The 24405-nt window shown below is 38.1% G+C and overlaps 1 protein-coding gene across 3 annotated transcripts in view; it reads left to right on the forward strand.

Moving 5' to 3' along the window:
* ulk4 (unc-51 like kinase 4) overlaps positions 1-24405 on the forward strand; it is a 277382-nt gene that overhangs the window by 180527 nt on the left and 72450 nt on the right. For all 3 annotated transcript variants that reach the window (XM_087286485.1, XM_087286484.1, XM_087286486.1), the window contains 2 exons: positions 4666-4771; positions 21564-21730. In XM_087286485.1, coding sequence (XP_087142611.1) covers positions 4666-4771; positions 21564-21730 — 273 coding nt within the window. The remainder of the gene's footprint in view (positions 1-4665; positions 4772-21563; positions 21731-24405) is intronic.

Below are 24405 nucleotides of genomic sequence, written 5' to 3' on the forward strand. Positions count from 1 at the left end.
CAATAATACTACTTAAACTCATTTAAAAACGGAATAAATATAAATATACACACATTTACACAAGTGAATAAACAGAATCAACGATGGGCTAAAAATCTGCGGAATTCTGCGCGGGCAGATTCCGTGTGGGCCTACTCATCAGTGACATGCATCTATACAGACTCTTGATCAATGCGTGTAAAAGTTTTGGACATTGTCTTTGAAACTTTTAATGTTTCCAAACAGTTTGCTGCAATTATAAAGTGCCCATGGCTTGACGTAGTTCATTAGGAGGCTATTTAACTTCTATATGTGATTTGATTGGACAGGAATCACAGGATTAAGTAGTGATTTAGAGTACCCGCAGGGTCTTAAAAGCATTAAAAAAACCTTACATTTGATAATCTCGAATTAAGGCCTTAATAGCCTTGAATTTTGTATATAAAGTCTTGGATTTTGTTACAAAGTTCTTATTTTATTCATTTATTTTTGCCTTTCCTAGGATTAAGTTCATAAAGTAACAAAATTATCTGTTTTTAATGTGGGCAAATGAAAAATTAATGCACCGTATTGGTGAGTCCATCTCACGCTCCACGTCATAGCAGAAAGCGCGAAAGCGTGCGCACCGGTCACTATGGTTACTAGTCAAGTGAGGTGCAGAACAAAAAAGTCGCTAGCCCAGTTTGTTAGCTAAAATGGGAAAGGGACGGTTTAATTCGCTGTGACCAAGGAATCCAATTTTTGTTTACGTCAAACCTGTGCCAGAAAATGACTGCGACGCCTACTGCTGTTGGTGCTGGAAATCTTTTAAGCTAGCGACGATAGGTGTTACGGCCCTGGACTCCCTTATGAGGGGTGCCAAACACTCCACGTGTAGTACTGCTCGTCACATGACTAGAAATGCATCACTTTATTATGACAGCACGATAGCTACATTTTTTTTAAGTTATCAGCTTTGCCTCAATGTGGAAAGAAGTCCAACATTTTCCGATGTATCCAGTTGAGGTCAGACCTGTGACGCTGGTTTTGTTAAATAAGCCATTTTCAGCACTGGCCCAATATTAAAAGCTTCCTCATTGTCTTTCCTGCAGTTTGTGTGTGTGTGTGTGTGTGTGTGTGTGTGCTATATTTATGTATGGACTGAAGGTTCCTGATGAATGCACGACCCCACCACTCCACCTCTCCCGAGGCTCCGTGCGGAAATAAAGCGGAAAAAGTAATGATTCCAGGCCTTGAAAATTCTTGCACAGCCTGTGGAGGGGCTGCGAGATTCCCCTGAGACAGCCATACCCTTCTCTCTATCTGTCTGTCAGCCAGTGGAGTCGGCCAGACCCCTCTCTCCCTCTCTTTATCTCTCTCTCTTTCCCTCCCTAGCCTCACTCAGACCTCTAATTAAAACCCCCATCGATTTTTTTTTCTGTTTCTTTCCCTCCTTCTTCTGGCTTCTTTCTGCTCCTCTTTGTCTGTTTATCATGTTTTTAATCGGCCCCTGGACCTGAGCTCGCTGCAGGATTAGACGGTGTCTTTGACCCGAGTGTGGAAAGACCCAGACAACACCGTCCCGACACCTCCAGCCTTACCCGGCTCCCCCTGTTGGCCTCACCCAGCCTCGGGTGTCCAGCCTGGGGGAGTGATGAGAAGGGCAGAGCCTTGGCTTTCTCTGTCTGACAACACCTCTGCCCTCTCAGCTTACGTTTATACTCTACACTCGTCAAAAACAGCTTCGCCAAAGCCGAATTGATGATCCGCACGTTTTTGTGTTGCTGTAAGAAAGGCAGTGTTTGCACCTCTAGAGGTGTGTTACAGTTTTGGATTAAACGCTTGTGTTATAGGGATTTTACTTTGGTTAAGGAGAGTTATTTATGGAGTGAAATGGCAAAATGACTTTGATGAAAACTGATGTGATGTATATTTTTTTTTAAATAATGTTGACGAAAACAAATATGACAACATGTCATTTCAACTAGCATGACATAAAACTGACTGAAAATATCACGCTGAATCTGGTATAGCTTTTCAAACATACCGTATACAGTGGTCTCTCGTTATAACACTGTTCGCCTTTTGCAGTCTCGCAGTTTCGCAAATTTTTCGATGTTATTTTTTTAAGAGCGCATTGTGTTCTGCGTTCTGATTGGCTGTAGACCATTGTCAATCTCCTCCAAGTCTCCTGTACAGTACAGAATGTGTTCAGCTTGCCAAATTAACATAAATCATCAATCGCCAGCAGTGTGATTTCCAACAAGGGTGCAAAAAAGGTTGTAACTGTCTGCAGCAAGACCATGGTAGAAGGGGTCGCACACAGTATGCGCTGTGCCACGATGTGCCACGCAGCACTATGCACACAGGTTTCTATCAGGTACGCACACCAGTGCCGTAAATCAGCGGCTGTAATAATTGCATTAATTCCATCTGAATAATTTAATTTTGAATAACATGTGAACGTGCACGTCCAGTGTGTGTTATTTCCTACTGCCATGTGCGTGGTGCATCTGGTGTGCGATCCTCTTAAGGATGGGTTTCATTTCGTGGATCAGTGGCTGCAAGATAAAGAACATTACGCTGGATGCCAACATTATCCACACACTAAAAAGCTTTAAGAACCTTTTACTGACAGCGATGAATGTTTGCGCCTGACAAAAGGTTTTGATCTTTGGTTTCATTCTATAATACTGGACTCATTTTCAAACCTCACACTTAATAGTATTTATAGCTCCTAACAGACTGTGTGACTGTACAGAATGATTACATCAAAATGTATTCCAGCAAGTAGAGACTTTAAATGAGATACTGTAAATACATCTGTCTTAAGTGCGCACATATGCCAGTGATTATTGTGCCATAAATAAATATACATAGTTACACAACCGTGGTGCACATATAGGACTAAAATAAGATATGTGCTGGGTTAATTAGACATCATTTGTGTAACAAATACAGTAGTTGAATGCCTTTTACATGCAACTTTAAATCAAGCAACTGTTATATAAACAGCTGAAACCACATATTTCTGAAAACACAAAACATAATTAAAAATTATTAAACATTATTAAAATCTGTCCACAGTTTATTTACAGATGTGTTCAACAAGCAGGGCACGCACTTATGTCGGGAAAAAAAAGGAAAATGGATCTACAGTAAACGTAAATACTAGTATTAAGTGTCTCAAGTGTACTGTAAAATTATATATATGTTTATTATTTATTGTGTATTGTTTTTTTCAGTATAACATCATATTTCTGTCATTATTTTGTTAATTAGAATTATTTATTTTTTTATTTATTTAATACGTCACTGTCACACCCCTAGTTTGATCACGTCGCCTTTGTTTATGTTCTCATGTCATGAGCACGCGTGGCTGTTTTGTTTTGGTCTGTCACCATGTGATCACCGTAATATTCCTCCCTCCCCCTTGTTACCTTATTTTACTATTATCATGATTTAATTGGTCTCACCTGGATTCAGTTATGCTCCTTCCCCTATTTAGTTCCCTCTTGTGTGTCATCCTGTGTCAGATTGTTGTGTCAGTCCGGGTTGTCTCTCTAGTCCTGTCGTGTTGGTTGGTGTTATCCCTTCCAGTCGACTCCACGGGTCGAGAGACTTTGTTTTTTCCCCTCGGAAATTTTTATTTTTTCTTAACTTACCCGGTAACGGAGGAGGCCCTAAAAACTTTGTTTGATCTTTTTGGATTTTTGTGTTATTTTTTGCCTGTTATTTTGTGGCCCTGACTACTGTTTTTGCTGTTCATTAAAATCTTTAATTTGAACCTGCATTTGTGTCCTTCCAGTCCATTCCTGACAGTCACAGCACATGAGTGAGCACTAAACTAATTGATCTTATGAAAGCTAGACTGTAAAATGTGTAATATTCTGATTTCTATGTTGCTTTAAATATGGTTCAGATTTTAACATTTGTCTTATTTTGCGTGGTTAGATTTTGAAAATAGCCAAAAAGACATTAAGTGAAAACTGTTTTAAAAAATGTGTATGCCTAAAATCATTATGCTGCGTTCACACCAAACGCGAAAGGAGTGTCAAGCGTGAGTGATTTACATGTTAAGTCAATGCAAAGACACAAATAGATATCCTGCGGCGTGATAGGCATGAATTGCACCGTGCGAATTGAGTGTTTTTGCAAATTGCTCAAGATTGAAAATCTGAATTTCAGTGGACATTCGTGCCGTGTTAACCATTTAGGAGCTTGTTCTTGTGGGGGCGTGCTATAGACATAGCGCCTGTTGTTGGAGTGTCGGAGGGAAATCCTCCTGCCGACACCGAAAACAGTTTATCAAACTGGGCTCGGCTCAGTCAGAAGCACCTCTAAATGCTTCCATCATCCAAGTTAAGTTCCAGCAAATTCCCCACAGAGCGGGGTGCACCGCTCAAAGGATCTATGCTGCATTCACACCAGACGCGGAAGAAACGTCAAGCACTAGTGATTTACATGTTAAGTCAATGCAAAGGCGTGAACATCCTGCGGCGTGATATGCGCAAATTTGGAGCTGCGAATGATTCTGGCCTAAATAAACCACATTTTTATGAATTTTTATAAATATTATAAAATGCAACACTGTGAAATTGAACTCGGTTAAACGTCATTTGGGAAATAGGGTCATATTTTATTCAAAAATCAAATCATTTTTCATTTTAATATCACTATTCTTTATTTTATTTTTTTGTCCTTCAGGAGCACCAGAGCAACTCAGTCGGAGGCACGATGCAGAACGCCGTGGCTCTCCTCTGCAATCTGATTGGACAGAAGGGCACAGACCTCCGACCGTTCTACCAGCAAGGTGCAGTGCATCTGAACGTCACTCGCTTTGATATATATCGGCCCTGCACTTTCTAGCCTGCCTCTGAAGCACAAAAACACAAACCCACACAGTCTTTTCACCCAGACACTGCCACGCACATGAAAAGGGGCCTGCATTCAGAGAGCTGCCCTTGTTTTGGTTTGGAGTGTTTTCATTCCATTACCAGACCCTTATTGCTCTCATCTGGCGGTCTGACTCGGCTGTGTGACTCTGATGGAGGGGGAGGGCATTCAGCTGCCTTTTTTTTTTTTTTTAAGGGTTTCCACCAGATACTGCTGCTTTTATCAGCACAGGCTCTTGTGTGGCGCCCTGTGGCCCGCATCTACTTAGTGTCCCACCCTTCCAGCCCCTCACATCACCCAGCGTCCAGGCCCGGGCATCTAAAAAAAACTAAAAGCAGATGATATTCATCCAGATGCTGGGCAGCCTCTCACTCATTCTCTTACACGCTGTCTGTCATCTTTCTGTTTGTGCTCATGCATGTGTGTGTGTGTGTGTTTGTCTTTTTTTTTTTCTTCCATCCTGCCGTGTGAATATGCACTCTCACCCTAACGCTTTCAGCTCCCTGTGCTGAATTATTGAGTAATGGATTCCTATAGCCTTACTCATGTTGACAGTTTTGAACAGACATGCCGAGCTCCGTCACACACTTGGGTGAGATGGACATTGAGGTATGTGTGTGTATGGACCTTGTATTCTTTACATAGTGTAAAGAAACTATTGTAATATTGTAAATTTGGACCTTCTGGGGACTTTTTTAGTCCTTATGAGGAAAACACAAAATGGAGCATTTTGAAAATATAAAAAGGCTTCATTTCTTTTTTCCTGTGAAGGTTGGAGTTGGAGTAGGGGGATTGACTGATTTCACGCGGCCGCCATTTTCAAAAGCGAAATCGAGGCTGCGGTGGGAAGAAACCCGGAAGTATCATTGGGAGTTACATAGGAATGTTGTGTAACTGGCTGTATATCTTATCAGCGAAGAGAAAGTGACACAAATTTATCATTTCTCCACCTTCAGGGTGACCCGAAGGTCCGTTCTGAATGAATGGTGAATGTAAAAAGGGATATCAGAGCTCATTTTCAGCTAAGTTAAGGGAAATGGCACTAGTTAGCTAACGTTTTCTTTCCCAAACACACGTTTTAGATGCCATTTATCAAACCCTAGTTAATAAACTGATTCTTTCACTATTTTAGACTTGTTACGATAATGAATTAAAAGAAAAACCGGCAATTTCGCGCTAACATTTAAGGCACTGTTGATGGCTTTCTTAAAACAGCGCTGATTAGCCATTGTGTTCACCTGTTCAACAGAAATGATTGTGATTGGCCGAGAAGGTCATCAGTTCACCCACCGCTGTATACTGAGCACAAACACAGATGAGCCAAGCGATCTGCTTGATGACTCGACTGATCTTGAAGGCTGCTTCGCGCTCCAGTCCGTGTATTTGTGTTTGCACTGGGTGAAGAGCAGTAAACTGAGTGCAAACCAAACACAGATACACGGAGACTGAAGCGCAAAGTCGTGAAGATCAGTCGAGTCATCCGCGCTCAGTAGCGCTTCCATGTTAGCGGGAAACAGCCGGGTTTAAAACTTCAGTACCAGGACAACACTATTACAGACAACACGAGGGTGTGCTGCAGAGGACTGCAGTGTTTTATCACTCACCGGGTTACATAGGCTGAAGTAGGAAAGCGTCCTCACGGTGTTTAACTGGTGCCATGAGCTGAAGCCTAGGAGGACACTTAAGCGTATTACTGAGATTGTGATCTTGTTTGATGCTAAATTGCTTTTAATTGTTTAAAATAAACTTACTGAATAATATTAAAGTGATGGTTACACCATTTCTGCATTTTGAAATCTTGGCAACAGCTGGAGGTTTGTAGTACACGGCATGTTACTGCAATGTTTACAGTGCTGGTCCTATACTTACGAGTTTATAGACGTTTTAGATCAAAAATGATCCGCGTCCACAGTAGCGTTTCACCTAGCGTTTCTGAACATATCTCAGTCCACACCATACTTACGGGTTTCTTCCCACCGTAGCCTCGCTTTGGTTCTTTAAAATGGCAGCCGAGTGAAATAAGCGTATTGAATGTACAGTTTGTTACATTGTCGGGACTAAATATCCCTGCAAATATTTTTATACTGTATTTTTAGATTCCGTGTGGGCCTAGTCCTGATCCTAAGCTCATGACCATAAGTGAGAGTAGGAATGTAGATTGACTGATAAATCAAGAGCTTTCAATGTACCACAATGGCCAGTACATCGACCGCATTACTGCTTCTGCTGATCCACCTGTCTATCTCACGTTCCACTCTTCCCTCACTCTTGAACAAAACCTCAAGAAACTTGAACTCCTCTCGCTCAGTGGACTGTAAAATGGCTAATAAATCACACAAAATGGACAGTTTTGAAATTATTTAAAACAAAACTGTTTGTTTCCCGTGAGGGTTGGAGTAGGGGGGTAGAATGTACACTACCTGACAAAAGACTTGTCGTCGATCCCAGTTGTAAAAGCAACAAATAATAACTTGACTTCTTGTTGATAATTTGAAAAAGTGACAGCAGGCAGATTTTTCTGTTGAACTGCATCCCAATCATCACATACTGCAGAAAGACTATTGGAACCCACACTGACCCAAGATTCTCACAGTATTCAGTCAAGTTTGGTGAAGGAAAAATTATGGTTTGGGTTTACATTCAGTACGGGCGCATGCGAGAGATCTGCAGAGTGGATGACAACTAGGGGTGTCACGATTTCGGTTTTTAATCGAAATCGATCGAAATTTATGCTCAATTTAGATTATCGAATCGAAAAATAGAATCGTCGATGCTGCCACGCCCCCATGTCACGTCAGCTTGGCTTGCCAAGCGGGAAAAAAAACAGGCTTGTTGAAGTGCTTGTTAAACTGCAGACGCAGGAGACCCGTCGACAGAACTTAAACCCTCTCCTCTTTCAATGAAGTCGCCGGTGTGTAAGCATTTTGGATTTCCAGTGAGTTATGTTGACAACGTTCGTGTTGTCGACCAAAAAAACACAGTTTTGCAAGCTCTGCTTTGTACGTATTATGTACGGTTCGTCCGATAGACAACACCGGCATCGCGATCCTCCGCCCGCCCCCGTTGCAAATCCGCTCGCGAAAAGTACACACTCAGGCCCCGTTTACACTGTCTTTGTTTTTAAATGGCATTTTAGAACGACAACGATTTGACATCCACAATGGCGTGTGGCATTTCTGAGCAGCCCTCCTTCCTCTCTACCTCTGAAAATGCACATCACGTGACCACACAGACACAGATGCACTCACAGCCATGCGCTCGAGACAGCAGGTCCAGGCAGTCAGTATACTGCTTCAATCTTTCACTCACTTGTACTTAGTCATTTTAGCGAACACCTCAGATACTGTTGGCTGGTTCCTGTTGGTTGTGCGTCTTTTTTACCGACGCCATTATAACGTCACAGATCACTGCCTATTCACGAGTCCCGCAGAAAAAAGTGATTGACAGGTGGTAATTATGTGTGTATCTTGCCTTTAGTCATTTACTGTATGATTTGCTTATGGGTAAAACAAAGACCATGCAGGTCAGGTAGTTTAAACGGTAGGCTACAAATAATGAATTGGTCATTAATTAATTAATTATTCATGATCGAAAATCGAATCGAATCGTGCCTTTAGAATCGAAAATGTAATCGAATCGAGGATTTGAAGGATCATGACACCCTTAATGACAACATCAACAGCCATGAGGTATCAAGACATTTGTGTTGCCCATTATAATACAAATCACAGGAGAGGGCAAATTCATCAGCAGGATAGCGCTCCTTCTCATACTTCAGCCTCCACATCAAAGCTCCTGAAAGCTAAAAAGTTCAAGCTGCTCCAGGATTGGCCAACCCAGTCACCTGAAATTAACATTATTGAGCATTTCTGGGGTAAGATGAAGGAGGAGGCATTGAAGATGAATCCAAATAATCTTGATGAACTCTGGGAGTCCTGCTAGAACGCTTTCTTTGCCATTCCAGATGACTTTATTAATAAGATATTTGAGTCATTGCAGAGATGTACTGTATAGATGCAGTCGACTAAGCTCATGGGAGTCAGACACAATATTATTGCGCAGAATGAAGTATTTTGAAGATTTAAAAAATGCAGATGGTTTTCTGTGAGGGTTGGGTTCTTGGGTAGGGTTGGGATGAGGAGATAGAATATATGGTTTGTATAGTAGAAACATCATTACGTCTCTGAGTGTCTCCATCAGGATATAGGAACAAGTCTCTGTGTGTGTATGTCTGTGTGTGTCTTTTTTTATCAAAAGGAGATGAGTCAGATTCACACACACACTACACATTCAACACTGCAGCAATGTGGAGAAAAAGAGCATTGGTTCACACTTACGTGCGCATGTAGTTTTAGAGTAACGTGTCTTAGCACTCGCAATTGAAAGGGAACGGTTGCTGAAGCAGGTAATTGTGCATTTACCAAGTAGAACATCTGATATTAGATCTCGATGTGAACAGAAAAAACTGTGCAAGTACTGAGGTATAATTATATAGCGTTCTCTTTCATGGCTAATTGAGCTTGAAATAAAGAGTTGGTTCACCCTGAAAAATAAAAATGCTGTTATCAATTATAATTGTAATATTCCAATTGTTTTTGAATTAGAATTTTCTTTCTTAAATATTTCCCAAATTATCTTTAACAGAGCAAAGAATTTTTTTGAATATTTTTTTTTCTGGAGAAAGTCTTATTTGTTTTACTTAGAATAAAAACTGTTTTAATGGAAAAAAAAAAACATTTTCAGGTCAATATTATTTTTATTATTATTTTTATTGTCTACAGAACAAACCATTATTACGCAATGATTTCAACTTGCCTGATCAACCTAATAAACCTAGTTAAGCCTTTAAATGTCACTTTAGGCTGTATACTAGTAAAATGTTATGCCTTATCATCATGGCAAAGAAAATAAAGAATTTTATTATTTTTATTTTTATTTATTTTGTTATTAGAAATCAGCTACTAAAACTATTATGTTTAGAAATGTGTAAAAAAAATCTTCTGTCAAAACAGAAATTGGGGGAAAAAAATATAAACAGGAGGGCTAATACTGTAATTCAGGAGGGCTAACAATTCCCACTTTAACTGTACTTAAAGGAAATTCTTTTTGAATATTTAGATTTTTTTCAACCGGATTCCAGATGTTCAAGTAGTCATAAACTTCACAAGCCATACATACATGGAAAACGTATTGATTCAGCTTTCATATGATGTATGAATCCTAGTTTCATAAAATAGTCCCTTTAAACCTGTTTTTAAAGTCCAGGGTCTCTTCTACTGTGTATGACACTTGTTTTTACAGGTCACATCCTGTCTAGCAGTTGCAGTTAGTCTAACCCCTAGCACACACACACACACACACATTGAGCCTTCCAGATAAGTAGAGGCCTGTAATGGCTTGTTTTCTGGCAGCTCTGCGCACAGCACGCTTCCCCATATCACAACAACCCCTCACGGACCTCTTCTTCTGTCTAAGCGGAGCAGACTGCTGCAGGCTGAGATCAGACACAACAAACCCTGCCCTCCACACCTGTGTTTTTTTTACAGCGGCGGGTCATCTATGAGCCATCTCATGCCTCGCCGTCGTTATCAGCTCTCGTCCTCTCAGAGCTCTGACCCAGCACTAAATATAACCTCTACAATTAGCGCTATCTTGCTAATGCCAGCAAACCTCGGCCCTGGAAGGGCTCTGTAATTGGTTCTTTTAGGTGCAAGAAGAGAGCATAAAAGCACATGGATGCAGAAACAAGAAGTGGAGAGAGATGGAGAATGAATGACAAAATGTGAGGAAAATAACGGTAGATATGAGGCAAAAGTGAGAAAGAGAGATGAGTTTTATAATTGGTGAGATTTGTCGAAGTGAAAAGTAACAGTTGGAGAAGTAATAGACAGAAAAGCTGTGGAAAATGAAAAAGGGTTCTGTGTTTGGGAAAATGAAGCTTTTTTGCAACTGTAGTTTGCCATGTTACTTGACTAGGTCGAGGTAGACACCCATGACATGTGGAGTCCCACAAGGTTCCATTCTGGCACCTCTCCTGTTCAACGTTTATATGCTCCCACTGAGCCAGATAAAGAGAAAGAACCAAAACTTTTGTTGTGCTGATGACACTCAGATCTACTTTGCCTGAGGCTCCGTTTACACTAGTGCGTTTTAGTTTTAAATAGGCGTTTTAGATTAAAAACGATCCGCGTCCACACTAGCGTTTCACCTAGCGTTTCTGAACATATCTCAGTCCACACTACGCCACCAAAAACGTATATCACGTGACCGTTCGCGTACTCTGGACATGCGCGTTCTAGTATAAACAGAAAGCATGAGTCTCGCTCGGCATTTGGTTTTTGTTAGTCAACAAACGGTTGAACAATAAACACGATGGAAAAGAAAGCAAGAGAGGTATTTTTGTGGACAGACGACGAGGTCGAGTTGTTGCTAAACGTAACTTGAATAACGCCACAATGCTGCCTAAAACAGACAATAGTGCAAACAACGCTCCCATTTCTGTGTCCATGTTGTTGTTTACAGTGAAGGCTGGTCTGCTGTCTTTCGGTAGCGTTAAAGCCATGTGTTATAGTCATGTGATAGGGGCTTGACGAATAAGGGAAGGATACGCAATGACACAAAAGCCCCAATCAGGTAGCGAATCTCAGCAGCCCCGCCTCCGTTTTCAGATGTCTCCGTTTTCCCTCATCCACACTGAGACGGAGCAGCAGCGTTTCAGAATGAAAACGGCCTCTCCAGCATTTTTAAAACGCTCCACTTTCGGCATTCGAAAACTCCGCTGTAGTGTGGACGAATGGTGTAACCGTAGCAAAACTTATGCGCTTTCAAACTGAAACGCACTAGTGTAAACGGGGCCTGTGTGAGTTTTTTCTGATATTTCAAAGAACAGTTAAATACTGTGTAATTTACAGAAATCTTTAGTAATGTATGAACGGTCAGAATGACCACTATTGGCATTCTAGTAGTTCTAGTGTTTAAGAAAAAATGGTTAAAATCAAAAACATGTAACCAATTCCATTAAAACTGACAGAGCAGCACTTTTCATATCATCACCATTGATTATTTTTTAATCATTATTTTTATTAATGTTTTCCTGCTAAGCGTGTTGTTGTTGTTGTTGTTTTTATTTATTTATTTTTTATAGAAATAGCTGTCTTGACATGTGGAATGGGAATGTTGTGTAACATTAGCAATAAATTATTAGCTGTGGGATCACTTTTGTTGAACCAAAGGCTGATGATATTAATTAGCAGTGCATGTCTGAGATTAAATAGTGCCAGGCCTGGTTCTGCGGTGGTGCTGGAGGCTTCTAAACACCCTCAAATTAACACAAGAGCAACCCCTGATGAAAATAAATTGCCAGAGGTCGCTTCTTACTTTTTCCTGTGGGTTTTTATATCGGGTTTTCAAATAATTTAAGAGTAAAATAAGGTCAGTGGTAGACACAACTTGATGATTCTTGGCTGTCTTGTTCTAACATAAACTTGCAGGCTCACAACTCAAACATTTTGATCTAGTTTGTGAAGTGGCCTTCAGTACTGTAATACATACAGTGGGAAAATTTAGTGTATTGAACTTGTCACCATGTTTCTAAAGGTGCTGTAAACTTTACATTTTTTTTTGGATGTTGATAACAACCAACGAAATTCATATTTGCAAAGAAAATAAAACTAATAATCAGTTTACAAATGAAGTCATGCGTAACAAAATGAAATGACACAGGGAAACAGTTTTGAACACATGAAGAAAGGGAAGTGTAGAAAGACAGTGAAGGCCCAGACAGCAGCTGAAATCTCTCCGTAATCCTTTTGCAATCGCAATGCTCATTTTGATTCGCTTTTTAGTCAACCGTGAGTTTGCGATGATGTTTTCACTTTGCACTTCACGTTTCTGCGTGTTTCAATTTGTGGCCCTAATTTGACAAGGGGACAGAGTTAAGGGAATTTGGGTGTTTACAGTAGGCCCAGACCTGCCTCCATTTTAAATGACGTCATCACCTGGAGATACAGCATCACCGAGGTGGTCTTTCAGCCCAGTAGGTTGGGGAATTGCAATTGACTGGACAGGTTTTGTAAAGGCAATGCTAGAAATAATGTTTTGCAAATATTTAGTTGAAGTAAGAATTATTAGCCCCCCTTTGAATTTTTGTCCTTTTGTGAAATATTTCCTAAATTATGCTTAACAGAGCAAGGACATTTTCACAGTGTGTTTGATAATATTTATGATATATTTTTTTGTTTTATTTTGGCTAGAATAAAAAAGTAAATAAAAAATTGAAGGTAAAAATTATTAGTCCCTTTAAACTATATTTGTATTTGATAGTCTACAGAACAAACCATCGTTATACAATAACTTGCCTTATTACCCTTTCCTGCCTGGTATAGATGTATATTGAAATAGAAGTGTATAGAAATGTGTTGAAAAATGTCTAGTCAAATATTATTTACTGTCATCATGGCAAAGATAAAATAAATCAGTTATTAGAAATGAGTTATTAAAACTATTATGTTAAGAAATGTGTTAAAAAATATTCTCTCCATTAAACAGAAATTGGGGAAAAAATAAACAGGGGGCTAATAATTCAGGGGACTAATAATTCTGACTTCAACTGTATATAGCTTTTTTTTCTTTTTTTTTCTTTGCAGTTCTTTCTTTGTTTGCAATTTTCATTTTTATTTCTCAAATCTTAATTTTACCTTTGCTGTTCTTTATTTTTGATAGCAAAAATAATTTTAATTTTTCAAAAATTTATTTTTAAATTGCAAGTTTTGGAAATTTGCATTTAATTATTGATTTTTTGCTCTATTTTTTTGTTTGCAAAACTTTATTTTATTTTGCAAGTATATATTGCGTCTAATTTGACTCCATAGTCCACCTGTTGGGTTTAGGAGACATATGCGTCACCATACAGGGCATAAGAATAGGATGTGTGTTTGGATATAATTCAGTTGTTTAACCACACTTCATTATTATTGTTCATTCATTCGTTTGTTGGAAATTAAAACTGATTTTAGAAATAATTTTGAAACAAATCTTTGCACTTAACAAGCAAAATTAAATATGTAGGCTAATAGATGTCTTCAGTGGAGTGCGTACAACATTGTTTCCTTATCAACAAAAATAAAGGAGTAAAGAGGCCGAATGGAGGAGGCTCATTCTTTATCCTCGCACTGCAGATGGCCTGTTTAACTATTTTCTCGCTAGTGAAGCGTTCAGTTTATCCACTTACAAAGTCCGCCATGTAAATAGAAAATGTGCCAATGGTGCGACGCAACTGACTCTTAAAGGGAATGGGAGATGAGCCTCTAATTGGTTTAATGCACGTCATGCTCAAAACACCCATATCTCATTAAGAGAATAAGCACAACCCTGTTAGACCATGCGCCAGGGTACAATCCGTATTTTTTCATCCTTAAAATAGCAAAAGTGGATTCACACACAGCCTTAATGCTTTTGCACCGTGCGCTTTAGACTTTGAAATTTTTGACATTAAAATAGAGCCGTTTGTCTTTTGTTTTGAGTTGTATATTGGCCCAAAATATGTATAAGCCAATAGTTTATTTATGTTGCCGACCTTTTGGAGTGTTGGTTATTTTAATAGTACAATGTTGTCTTTAATTTCTCAATAAGACATGGGATGTAATATTGTCTTTGTGGTATTTGAACACAAATATGTGGTATAATGTAAACACTCTCAGTCATATACTCTGGTTTTTGTTGCACGTATTTGCTTTGTGACTGTCACACGAGGAAGCGAAAAGAGGAATTTCCTCATAAAACGTGAACTGCTGACTTGTTTGTTTTTGCTTTTGCTCGCGGAGGCGGAAAAACATCCATATCCCAAAGTCAGATTTGCATGACTCATTTGACTGGAAGTAATGGCAATAAATTGGGAAGCAAAAGTAAGTAAGTTACATAAATTTAACCGTACAGCTGTAAGCATAAATATTCAGCGCCTCCGTTCGAGACAGCCACTGAAATACTGCTCACAGCTCTGTTAAGACCTGCGTGTGCATTTCGCTTCAATATATTTACATACAAATTTCAGAAGTAATTTTTGCACCGTGTGCGTTTATGATAATGCACAGAAATTGTGAACGTTCCAGGCTGCGGTTCCGGCTTCATCTGTATTAAAGGTGACAGCCTTGCCTGTGTTTTCTGTGCTCAGCAGTGGATTTGTATTGTCGATGGCGTTGCTGTTGTATTCATCTTGCATAATTTGTCAAGCGGCGAATTACATGCGTGGGTCCTTCACCTCACATAACTGCAGTACTAATCTCAGATAAACAGCGCGATAGCCTCAGGTCTTTCTCAACTCCTCCTGATTATTACTGCTGGGACTGGAAGATAGCTGAACAACACACACACTAGCTTTTTCCAGCCTTCCCAGTACATTGGAACTGGAAACTCTGTGCTGCAAGTGGCCACTTTAGCCTTTACTGGGGAATTTGTAGTCCCCAGGGTGCAGCAGTGCAGTCAATTGATATTATTGTCTATATTTAGTGTGGAGAGAGAGTCACTCGGTCTTCTCTGTGTGTATGTGTGTCTGTTAGAGTGTATTGATCACTTGGTACAAGTGTGTTTTTGTGTTGTCGTCAGGCTCAATCCCAACTTCATCCCTGTACAATAGCATAATATATATTTTTCAAAAAAAAATAATAATAATACAATTGTACATTTTATTATTATTGTTATTATTATTTTATTTTATTTTATTTTTTATTGATGTATTGGACATTTTTATTTTTTGTTTATTTTGTATTATTATTCTTTATTATTTTTATTTAATTTTATTGATAGATTGGACATTTTTGAGTTATTTAATTTATTTTTTATTATCATTGTTTATTATTTGTTTCTTTTATTTTTGTAATAGTTTGGACATTTTCTTCTTTTATTTTTTATTATTCATTCATTTCTTGTCGGCTTAGTCCCTTTATTAATCCAGGGTCGCCACAGCGGAATGAACTGGCAACTGGATGCCCTTTCAGCAACAACCCATCTCTGGGACACATCCATATACACTCATTCACACACACACTCATACACTGAGGACAATTTAGCCTACCCAATTCACCTGTACCGCATGTCTTTGGACTGTGGGGGAAACCGGAGCACCCGGAGGAAACCCACGCGAAGGCAGGGAGAACATGCAAACTCCACACAGAAACGCCTACTGAGCCGAGGCTCGAACCAGCGACCCGGTGACCTTCTTGCTGTGAGGTGACAGCACTACCTACTGCGCCCCTGCTTCGCCCTATTTTTATTTTACTTTATTTTATTATTATTTATTATTTTTATCTTATTTTCTTATTATTATTATTATTTTATTGATAGATTGGACTTTTTTTTTTGTTCATTTTGTATTATTATTCTTTATTATTTTTAATTGTATTTTATTGATGGATTGGACATTTTTATTTTATAAATTTTTTATTATTATTCTTTATTATCTTTATTTTTTATTTATTTATTTTTTTTAATTTAGATATTTTATTGGACACCTGTTAAAGGAAGATTTAACATTTCAAACGAATACATGTTAAAACATATATTTATAATAACAATATTTTGCATTACAACGTATAAAAATGATCATTTAAAAACAAGTTTAATGTTATTTGAGGACCACTTGTAATGTTAGCATTATTTCACACCAAAAAAAAAAAAACATTAAAAAAGCAATTCCTACTTTTAACTACCTGCTTAACAATTAGTTATCAGCCGTTTATTAGTACTCATAAAGTTCAGTGGGAGAAATAAGTACTGAGCATGTCATGTTTCTTCTGAGAATAATATTTCTAAAGGAGCTGTTGACATGGAATTAAACCAGATTTTTGGCAAAACCCAAACAATGCAAATCTAAAAACGTTCTGTGTCATAACAATGAACTTCCGGAATTGTGTTTATTACTTTATATTAAAGACTTTTTTATAGACAGCAGCTTAAAGACGCCTCTCATATGGAGAATGAAGTCACGTGCATTGCTCAGGTGTGAGACTTCAACAGAGTGTAAAAATCTTGATGGTTCTGTGGGTCTCGTCTACCAGATCTGAGCTTTAATTTGTTTTCTCTATTGGTTTCAAGTCAGGTGATTGACTGGGCCATTCTACAGCTTGATTTTCTTTCTCTGAAAGCATTAGAGAGTCTCCTTGGCTGTGTATTGGATCATTGTCTTGCTGAAATGTCCACCCTGGTTTCATCTTCATCATCCTGCTAATGTAGATGTTGGACTGAAGCCGCTAATATTCAATTACCGTGATGAAGATCAGAGGGTTGCTGAATAACTACTGAGAAATTTCCGCTGCTGTCTGGGCTCTTACTGCCTTTCTACACCTTCCTTTCTTCATGTGTTCAGTACTTTTTCAATACCTGTGTCATTTCATTTTATTACAGATAATAACTTAGCTCTGTTAAACATAATTTGGGAAATATTTTAAAAGGAAAAAACAGTACAAGGGCTAATAATTATGACCTCAACTGTAAACAGTATTTAATGCATCATCATATATGAGGAAAGAGATTTAGGTTGTGAATCTCAGACTGCGAAGGAATGTTCTGAATTGACTAAATACTCAAGTATTTTCAGAAGCACATTGAATGTTTTAATTAATGTAGAAACTCAAGGTCTGCCATTCAAGATTCTGCCCTGAATGAATGAATGAATTAAACAAACTTCAGGCAGTTGCATATTGCTTAGTATAGTAGAGTGAAACTGAATAAAAGATCTCTTTTTGATTAGTTTTTTGCATCCTTGAAGTTAATTAACGGATGATGGTTTAGCTTTGGTTTAGACTGAATCGTTTGAAAGATCATTTGAAGTTGAGTCACGCAGGAGAGAATTTGCTGAATTTATTAAAACACTCAAACACTTATACATGTGGTGTGTTAATAGCATAATAGTGTAAATCTCTATGATAAACACTGTTAAATGTGTGTGTGTGTGTGTGTGTGTGTGTGTGTGTGTGTGTGTGTGTGTGTGTGTGTGTGTGTGTGTGTGTGTGTGTGTGTGTGTGTGTGTGTGTGTGTGTGTGTGTGTGTGTGTGTGTGTGTGTGTGTGTACTTCATTTCCTTCAAGGACAGAATGCTTGGCACTGTCAAATCTTTCAGTTAGGATCTTTTGAAAAACCGGCAGCACGTTTGAAATATTTCACAAAACTCTCCAATGTAAAAAGCAAACACCATCTCAGATGCAAAAAACGCCACAATAATGCATTTAAAATTCTCTTTATGAAGATTTTCTTTACCTTCACTGACAGAGTGCCATCTGAGTTTGATGGGCTTCTCAACATGTTTATTCTGATTTCAAATCTTGATGGTTTAAAGGCTTGAAATGAATAACTCATACTTTTAGTTATTTTTTTAATGGTAGAGTGACCTGTTATTAGGGTGACCAGATCTTATATTTAGCCTTTTTCAGTGTGAATATGGTCCATAAAGACCAAGTGTGACATAATACATAATGACATGACTGGACTGCACAGAGTCCTGAAATCAACCCAATTGAACACCTTTTGGGATGAATGAAATCAGAGGTTGTGAACCAGGCCTTCTCGTCCAACAACAGTGACTGATCTCACAAATTAGAAGAATGATTAGAAGTGAAACTTGGGGTGCTTTCATACCTGTGAATCAATTTGATCCGAAACAGGGATTAAAATTGTTACATTGTTGCTCTTTGTTCTTGGTGCGGTTCGCTTTCACTCGGCAAAGTTTCTAAATGAACCAAAAGAGCTAAAACAGCTCACGTGTGAGAAACTCTCCTCACATTGATCAGAGTTTCACCGGTTATTTTGCAGAGTCCCGCTCAGCTGTCAGGGGGGTGGTGGTATGGTGGTTTGACAGGGTGCACGTGACGTGTCTGAAGAGCAAGGAAGGATGTGGTGGGGGGGTGTGACAAGGATGCGCTATGTATTTGGAGATCGGGAGGGAAATTACCAAGAGATTATCACTCATTTGCGGGAGACTCCCAGAACTTTCTGGAGACTTGGGATGTCTGGAATGACTTCCCGCCCTACTCATAATTCTCTCTTCATATAGCCTAATGCCTATTACATATCCATAAAACACTGTGATATAGCCAGGGTCGGATCGTATCGCTTTCTCTCTACAATCGTTTTGCTCCAGAGTTCGTTTCCATCGAGCCGAGACCACCTCATTCAGGTGATCTTTGCTTTATTGTTTTGGCGTGGATCAGAGCGCGATTGCTGGATTCACACATGCCAAACGAACCGCGCTAACTGAGCAAACGAGACAGGTTCCCAAACAAAAGTCAATGTGTTAAATATGTGAAAGCACCCTTAGAAGAATGGTCAGAAACACCCAAACAAACCCTTAAAGGGCATATGAAAATCATCTTTTGTAAGTTGTTTGGACAGAACTGTGTGTAGGTATCGTGTGTCCCCAGTCATATTGGGGTGATATAAAGACAATAAGTCTTTTTTTTTTCCTCTGACGTTAAAATGGGATCCAAAACCCTTCCGTTTTGTGACGTAGGAGTGCGTCCACCGAATTGATTGACAGGCGCGAATTAACATGTCTCCGTAGTGGATCGTATAATTATATAAACAAGACAGGACGTGCGCAAAGAAACTGAGATTAAAAGATCTGTTCAACTCTCTGTGATCATCAATCATCAACAAATGTGATCAAGAATGAGTTTTACGATTTTAAAACGTAAAAGCCGCGCATGTTTGTAATGAATTACAGCGATTTTACCGTCTTTATCACCACAGCCGCATGCCAGTACAATTATAAAAGAAGAGGCTTCAATATCGGTTTTTGGACGTTAGATTGAGTTTATTTCGTACACATAACAGATATTAATACAGCGGTGGATATTCATTTGTATCCTGTCACATTTGTGTGCAAGAACAGTGCTAAGTTAAACGCGTGCGCTGTGTGTGTGTGTGTGTCTTTGTAATGACATTGTGTGACTCATCGAAAGACTTGAGTTAATTCGACAACAAATACATCAAATAATCATTGCTAAGGTACTTACTGTAGTATTTCTCTCAAATGTTACGTGAGATCTGCTTCCTTTATGTCTGTCACTGTGATGTTTATCTGACGCAGCCGGAGATTGAGGCACACTCTGACAGTTACGTGGGAACGGTGGGCGGGGAGAACTAGCATTAAGCGCAGGCAACATAAAAAGCTGCAGTATGCTCAGAGCTGAAAACTCTAATCATCTGAAAGGTATAATAAATAATCTGACGAGTGTTTTGAGCTGAAACTCTACAGACACATTCTGAAGACACAAAAGACTTCTCTTAATTCTTGAAAAGGGGGTAAAATAGGTGCTCTTTAAGGCATGTGGAAAGTCTTACCATAAAAGTTGAAGCTGATGTATCTGTAAAAGGTGGCCAAGTCCATATTAAACCCTACAGAGGTCCCAAAATATTTGAGGTTACACTTTATTTTGATGGTTCGTTAATTGAATTTGTTACATTGCTACTAATTCTCATTAGATTATAAGTAGACTGTTTGGTTGGGGTTAGGGTTAGTGTAAGTTGACAGGTACTTGCAAAGCTTCTTATAGTCAGTTAAATAGCAGACAGTCTACTAATACTCAAATGGACCATCAAAATAAAGTGTTACCACGTTTAATAAAATAGTAAGTAATGGGTATTTATTATATAGCACATTTATTGTGTATGACAGCCAAAGCACTTCACATTCATGAGGAATAAATTGAAAACGAATTTCTAGAACATTTTAGTTCAGCATTTTATGGCTCCTTAAAGAGCTCTTCAGCATTAGCTGTTAATCTTAATACTTCATCCTCACATGTATGACTATATTTAACACCAGAACTAGAGAGGCGGTCATTTTGACTATTTTAAATTGCATAGTTTAATAAATTTGTTTAAATAAAGCCCATATAACAACAATACCCTGACTTTTCCTGAATATGTATATATTTGATTCTAACATTGTTATTATAATTACAAAAAAAAGTCTTTAGTATTTCTACCTTGAATTACCACAGTGGTCAAATTGACCTCAAATCGTAGCCTAGCAACTTCCTGCCTGCAAAAACATAACTTTCTGAAGGCAAAAACTTTAGATATATCTTTTAAAACCACATATTCAGTGTGTTAAAAAAAACTTTGCTCCCCTGTAAGGTGCACACCTTCAAGGCCTGTCTATTAAGTCGTAACGTGAACATTTATAGGCTGTATTACCAAAAAGATCCTGTTTTTTAGGGGAATGACTTCATAAGCTAGACATTTATTCATTTTTCTTCGTTTTTATTTATTAGGGGTCGCCACAGCGCAATGAACCACCAACTTGTCCAGCATATGTTTTACACAGCGGATGCCCTTGCAGCTGCAACCCAGTACTGGGAAACACCCACACACTCTCACATGCACACACATACACTATGCCCAATTTAGTTTATTCAATTCACCTATAGCACATGTGTGTGGACTGTGGGGGAAAGATTAGAAATTCTAATATAGTAAAATAAATCAGTTTGCAGCAGAATTAGCTGTTTTTAATGTCTGAAAATTAATGGAAGTGAATGAGACCGAAAGTGTCTAGCCAAGCAAATGCCAATTCTCCGCTCGTACGTGAAGAATAAATGTGTGGTGTGTACAGTATGGGAATCCTTGCTAATTTTAAAGCTGAAGTATACTTTTGGTATTAATCTGCTGTTATCTTCTTTTGATGGTTGAACTGTGCATGTCTGTGTCTCTTCTCAGGTGTAATCGAGGTGGTGTGTAATGTGTTTGTGGAAGTCTCTGGTGTGTATCTGGAGAGAGAAATGCAGTCAGGACTGAAGAGCTGCTCTTCTTTGCTCGTGAGTCTGCTGGACATCATCCACATCCTGCTGAAAAACCTGTCATCTGTAGTCCGAATGGCCTTGCAGGTAAATTTCTTTTGATTGTTTTGATTTATTAGTATTACAAGATATGGGTCAGTGGCTAAATGGGTTTTAAGTTAGGGATAGGATACATCCAGGAGAATATTTTTTATTGCAGAATAAAGCCAGACAGGCTTATCGGCATATTGCATGAAGTGGAGTACTGTTATATTCTGCGAAAACAGCCATCCTGGATGTAGTTTATCCCACTTATTACGTGGATACTTGCCACAAAATATGAATATTAGTCACAAAACATTGTTCTGAGCCATAGTGATATATTAATTCTTCAAATAAATGCAAAGCTGACAAGAAAACACTGGAGAATACACTAACCTGCCCAGTATTCTGTCACAATAATTCAAAGCTAAACCAGCTAAATAAAGCATATACTAGCCTTTGTATTATTCATTTACTAGCAGATACTTGTGCATGTAGATGTAAATACATATATTTAAACATGTTCACTGACAGTCAAAGTAATTTGAAGTATCCAGATAAGCCTGTGTTATACAAAGGTTGTTATCCGGGAATAACATACCTTGGAATGTTGCGACTGACCAATCAACATCAAATATTCCAGACAACCACTGAAGCTCATTAAAAAAACCTTGTGACTAAGCTTTGTAACTCTTCTATTTTCAACAAAGAGCCACATGAAATTTAGATTTTTATTTGTTTGCAGTGGATGAGTGTAATGGCGTTCAACTTCATAATTTAATGAATACTTTTACAGCAAGTAGTCCAAAATGATTTGTGGTACATTCACAGGTAAACATTGTTTTTCTTATTGAGTCCTTGTAAGGTGGAGGTTAACTAAAGTGTCTGGTGCATACGGAGAGAGCGAGAGCACTTGTTTCAGGTGGTTTGTCAAGCCCACTCACCAATGTGAAGCCCACTTCGGAAATTTGCAATGTTTTTATAGAGATATGGAGTGATTTTAAGAAAGTGCATACGGAGAGTGTTTCTACAGGTGGTTTGTCAAGCCCACTCACCTGTATGAGGCACACTTTAGAAATGTGCAATGTTTTTATAGAGATATGGAATGCTGTTTAGAAAGTGTCTGGTGCATATGGAGCGAAAGTGTTTCTGCAGGTGGTTTGTCAAGCCCACTCACCTGTGTGAGGCACATTCAGAAATACACAAAGTTTTTATAGAGATATGGAGTGACTTTTAGAAAGTGTCTGGTCCATTTGGAGAGAGACTGTTTCTACTGGTGGTTTGTCAAGCCCACTCACCTGTGTGAGGCACACTTCGGATATACAAAGTTTTTTTATAGAGAAATGAAGTGATTTTTAGAAAGTGTCTTGTGTATGTGGAGAGGAAAAGATACACACTTCTTCTCCACATGCACCTGGTCTTTTCCTACCAGTGGTTTGTCACTCAAGTCTTATTTTGAATGGATGGATGGATGGATCACAATTATATTGCGCACTTTCTAATTTGTAACACTTATCCAAAAGAGGTTTAACATTTCACAATACAAATTTAATAATTTAAAAACAAGATATGATGTTTTCTGAGGAGCACTTGTAATATTAGGGTTGGTTCACCCCAAAATAGAAACAAACCTAACATTTCAGTTTAAGTACAAATTCCTATTATTAACTTCTGGCTTAACTACTAGTTTTTGGCTGCTTATTAGTACTTATAAAGTAGGATTTTATTCTACATCCCAAATCCTATCCAATACTCAAACCCAACTACTATCTCATTAACTATCAGTTAGCTTTATTGAACTAATAGTCTTAGTTATTGGTTTGTTAATAGCGTGAATTGTATCTTAAAATAAAATGTCTTTAAAATCTTTGTTATTATCTGTTTACTAAACTGTACTAAAATAGCATGAAGGCTTTATTTATAATGCATTATAAGGTTTGTCACTCAAGTCTTATATTTTGAGAAATTGAAAAGTATTCATGCTAAAGACCAGAATAAATAACTCTCAGTGCAGTATAAATAATTAATTCTTATTTGTTTTAAAAACACAAAAAAGTCGATTTGTATGAAGCTTTTGGCAGGTATTTTTATTATCATAAGCATGATTAATTCTTATCAGTTTCACAAAAGAAAACAAGATTGTTTTATGTCATATAGGTTTACGTCCTAAGTAACTGTGTTGAATTAAGGATCTTTAGTAAAACACAGTTATAGTGAGTAAGAAGTGAGGGCTGTTAAAACTTTAAGCTTTTTCTTTTGTAAAATAATAAAATAAAACAATTGAGATTTGCATCGTTGCATTTTCAAAGTTTAAAGTTTGTTTTCCAGGTGAATTTCAAAATAATTTTAGTAGGAATCAGTATATTTGATTAAAAACTTGCTATTTAAAACATTTTGGAGTCCTATATATATATATATATATATATATATATATATACAAATAAAAATACAAATTTGATTATTTACCCACATCAGAGAACTGTGACTATGCAAATATGTTGTTAGCTTCCAGAAATATGAACTTGCTATCCCAGTAACTATTTTGAGTCTGAGGGTTTCAGCTGACAAGAAAGTTTGAAAAGGTTAGTTTGTCTTCCGATATCTTGCACTATTTCCCAACTCAAGGAAAGCGGTGGCCACCGAGTGCATGAAGTGTCCATCATTCCAGTGTTTTCTGTTGAATAAGCACAAAAAAAAAACCTAGATCCTGAAGCTGCTGGAATTTTGAGTGTGAGCACACT

Source organism: Danio rerio, chromosome 16 (assembly GCF_052040795.2).
Source record: "Danio rerio strain M-AB ecotype USA chromosome 16, GRCz13ab, whole genome shotgun sequence".
In the NCBI taxonomy this organism is placed as follows: domain Eukaryota; kingdom Metazoa; phylum Chordata; class Actinopteri; order Cypriniformes; family Danionidae; genus Danio; species Danio rerio.